General features: G+C 45.3%; 1 protein-coding gene across 1 annotated transcript; it reads left to right on the top strand.

The window, feature by feature from the left end:
• Positions 1-882: 882 nt before the first annotated feature.
• LOC147900243 (triacylglycerol lipase 1-like) lies at positions 883-3,823 on the top strand. The gene is made up of 9 exons (XM_087377449.1): positions 883-1,474; positions 1,555-1,656; positions 1,770-1,910; positions 2,242-2,352; positions 2,433-2,576; positions 2,727-2,767; positions 2,908-2,993; positions 3,096-3,191; positions 3,317-3,823. Exons 1-9 carry the CDS (start codon positions 1,190-1,192, stop codon positions 3,622-3,624), a joined length of 1,314 nt encoding a protein of 437 aa, XP_087233575.1. The 5' UTR covers positions 883-1,189; the 3' UTR covers positions 3,625-3,823.
• The last annotated feature ends 258 nt before the right edge of the window (positions 3,824-4,081 follow it).

Here is a 4,081-nt window from a genome sequence, read left to right as displayed (position 1 = left end):
ATGTCGGCCATTACGTGGGTTGGGGATATTGGGTGTTCTTGGTGACACGTTACGAGAATGCATGCTCCCGTAAGTACGTACACGTTGTGGGAGTGAGAAAAATGACGGAAGGAGTTAAGAGATGTTGACTTGGTGATGGTGCTAAGTGTGTACAGAGGGAGAGTTGGTGGGGAAAAGATGAGCGAGATGTTTTGGACGTGGAACTTGGTAGTTAATGTGGCTATCGATTCGCTAAAACCTGGTTCAATCGCAACTGTTTTCGGAGTGGAGCTTGGAAAATATTGTTTCTCTAAAACCGCAACTGTTTTCGGAGTGGAGCTTGGAAATTATTGTTTCTCTAAAACCTGTTTCACACTCAAGACAGGAATGTCTTGCATATGGAGTCACCGAAACCTGGATCGAACTGTTTTGGGAGTGGAACTTGGAGGGTAAAGCCTGAGAGAGTAATGTCTTGGATGTGAATTCACTAAACCCCTGGTTCAAACTCAACAGTTTTGGGGAAATATGGAATCTGAATTCTCTAAAACCTGGTTCAAACTCAAGATAGCTATAGATGCCCAAAAACCTGATTCAAACCCAAGAGACTATGAGGACATGAATGGAGAGAGATGGAAACTTCATTCGATTGTTGCGAAATGCAGATTTGCAGAGGCATTGCAAGAAGTATCCTGTTCGAAAGCTTTACTATGACATATTATGAGAATACATTATTATACGATCTCTTGAGTCTTGCAGCTCCTTGATGGAGTTGATGAAGTGTCTGAGACTGAGTCCTGACCGAGGCTGATAGTAACGACGGCCATTGAATGTCACCCGCTCTCACCTGCCCCTCCTGCTTCCTCCTCCTTCCTCACCACAAAGTTTTTCTCCCTTCCAACTGCTCTTTGGTCTCCTGCCGCCTGCCTGCTTTGGTTTCGTAGCCATCGCCATCGCCCATGCTGGATTTAGGCCCACCCCTCCTAGCACCGCTTCCGACCAGTCTCTACATCGGCCACTCGTTTTTCCATATTTAACGCTCCTTCCCCAGTACCGCATCGCACCGCATCACCCGCTTTGCCTCATCCTCCTGCTGCTCCCAGCTCGCTCAACTGCTCCTTTTAAACGCTGTATTCGCTCCTCCATCTTTGATCCCGAAGCTGTTCACCAACGCCGCGTATGATGGAGTTTCAGCTGGTGCCGTCGTGCCCCAATGACAAAAACGGTCATATACAATGACTTATTCAAATTTTCCGAATGGTACGCTTGCGATCGCGTGATTAGTTTCAAAGAAAGAACGAGCGCCAGGTGTTGGGCGCCAGGGCTTGGTGAGATGGCGTCGAAGTGGCCATATATAGTCGTGGTAGTTGGTGTCCTTGTAATAGCGCTTGCTGGCCAAGTTCGGTCCATAACGATGGAAGCTCAGGCCGTGTCCAATCCTGTGGGCGTATGTGCGCTACTGGTGTTGAAACGCGGGTATAACTGCCAAGAGTTTAAGGTGCGAAAAAGTCACTTTCGTTGCTTATAATGTTGGTGTCACATTTCGTTACGATTTGAAAGAACACCTTGTATGTTCAGGTGCCTACCGGGGATGGATTCTTGTTGGGGATGCAACGCATTTCGAGCAGGAGGATTAAATCAACCAAGGGACCCGCTTTTCTCTATCATGGGTTGATGCAGGTACTTGTTATCAGCAAAGTACCGGCGATTAAACAAATTTCTGAGCCTCCTTGGACACATTAGCCATCGCAGCAAGATCAAGTAGAAATAGCTTGAATTGGGTTGGGTGACAGGGTGGAGATATTTGGGTGCTAAACGAGCCTGATGAGTCGCTCGGGTTCGTTCTGGCGGACAGCGGATACGATGTGTGGCTGGGTAGCACGCGATCCTCCAAGTTCAGCTACGGGCACGTCACCTATAAGAGAACTGATCCTGTACTTCTCTCTCCCTGCTACCTTAAATCTCTCAGGCTGTGAATCATGTATAAGTGCTTTGCTGCCAATGCTTGAATGCAAAATCAATGCAAGAACACGTACAAGAAATGAGCGAAGGTTCATGGAGAAAGTTATTTTTGCTAATCTATCTGTCTTGTGTTCATTTCTCATCCTTTCAGCTCATATTGATAGTATTCATTAGCTGCAGCTCTTTCGTAGAGGAATGGAAGCCCGTTGCTTGTGTTACGTTTGCTCCTTTAGGCCTCGGACGATGTATTTGAGTAGTCAAAGTTTCGAGCTTCTCAATTGAAGATTGTACTGACAATTGCAGGAATACTGGAACTGGGACTGGGATGATCTCGTTTCCCAAGATTTGCCTTCGATGCTACGTTTTGTGCATCTACAGACTAATCAGCTCATCTATTACGTGGGCTATTCACAGGTGTGCTTCATTTCTTGGGGCCGAATGGTCTTCAAAGTTAACGATCTGGATTGAAGTATCAAATGCGTCTTTGCATTCAGGGAACGATGACCGGATTTGCTGCATTTACTCAAAGTGAGACCGCGAGCTTAGTGAAAAAGGCAGCGATGCTTAGTCCTATAGCATACTTGAATCATGTCTCCTCTCCTGTGGCTGCTGCGGTGGCTTGGTTGTTCCTTGACAAGGTAAGGTGCTTCTGATTATTCCATGTCGCGGCTTTAGCCGGACAACTCTGTAATCCCCAGCTTGGTGCTCTTGAACCATTTAAGCCTCATGGTTGGTCTGGTGAAACACAGTTGTGACCTTCGTTCTTGTTGGGCTGACTTTGTTTGCAGCTGCTATTAGTTGCTGGCGTCCACGAATTCAATATCTCAACGTATGTGACAGTTGCAATCCAATTGATTAAATTTACAGCTTCTCAAATTCGCAAGCAAGTCACGAACTTAAATGGTGAACCCGTTGCGAGGTTACCAAAGGCTAAGCTATGATGATCTGGATTCATGTGGATTTGGACAGTGATGCAGGCAAACAGGTGATCGATGCGACTTGCAAGAACATCAAGCGTAGTAATTGCTACAGTGACTTGCTCAGTCTGGTCACAGGTATGCATGTAACTTTTTACCTTTCGAGTTTAGCGGCTCACCAAGTCTTTTAGTTGAGACTCGAGAGGAGGCATTTTCTGATTGCTGTGGTGACATGCTCAGGTCCCAATTGTTGCCTGAACCAATCCTTGATTACGTACTACGACAAATTCGAACTTCAAACTACCTCCATGAGGAACCTAGCACAAATGGCTCAATGTAATGTACTATGACATACTTACTTCCATACCTTTAAGGATTGAAGGACGTCCGGCAATGTTTTACTCATTTAACCTTACGGCCTTGTCATTCTAACACGCATCTTTGTTTGAATTATTACGCAGTGCTTAGGACAGGGAGATTTGGCATGTATGACTATGGTTGGTTTCGAAATTTAGGCCACTACGGTGATTTCTTCCCTCCTTCGTACGATCTATCAGCCATTCCTAAGAGCATTCCTTTTCTCTTGGCCCATGGCGGGCAGGATGAGCTCGCTGATGAGCTTGATGTGAGGCATCTCCTTGAAGATTTGCCAGGCGTGACCGAAATTCTCTTTGTTCCTCAATACGCTCACGGAGATTTTGTGCTCGGACAATCTGCCAGAAGTGAAGTGTATGACAAGGTGCTGCTTTTCTTCCAAAATGGGTTGTAGTATGAATCAACTGCGAAGAGACTTACCAGCCTGCCACGTTGTGTCAACAACAATTCCATCCACCATTCTTATGAGTAGAGAGACCACCGAGCGGGATTATTTGAAAGCCCGGAAGGCATGTCCTTCAATCCTATCATTTATACATTACAACTAGTTGTGTATAGATTTGTATACACTATTTTTTAAAGGTTTTTTTTTGATGGGGAAATGTCTCATGCTAGGTATTACGCCACCGTTTTTGCTGTATTGGTAATTTTGCTGCCTCTAGGGCTTGTTGCAATGAATCTTAAACATTGGTTATTAAATAGCCAAACCTGAGTCTTTCCTTGGTAGTAAATGCTTGACTAAAAGAAGCATGTTCAAGAGTCTCAATAAAAAGGTTGGTTGATGCCCGAGGTGTATACATATCAAATTCAAAAGAGTAGTCACACTAGCTTGAAAATTTGGGAAGCCACGT

The sequence above is a fragment of the Dipteris shenzhenensis genome, chromosome 7, assembly GCF_047967505.1.
Source record: "Dipteris shenzhenensis isolate YYH24624 ecotype China chromosome 7, Dip_SZ_1.0, whole genome shotgun sequence".
Lineage (NCBI taxonomy): Eukaryota > Viridiplantae > Streptophyta > Polypodiopsida > Gleicheniales > Dipteridaceae > Dipteris > Dipteris shenzhenensis.
The sequence above is the reverse complement of the archived record's forward strand: the minus strand, read 5'-3'. Positions and strand labels throughout refer to the sequence as shown.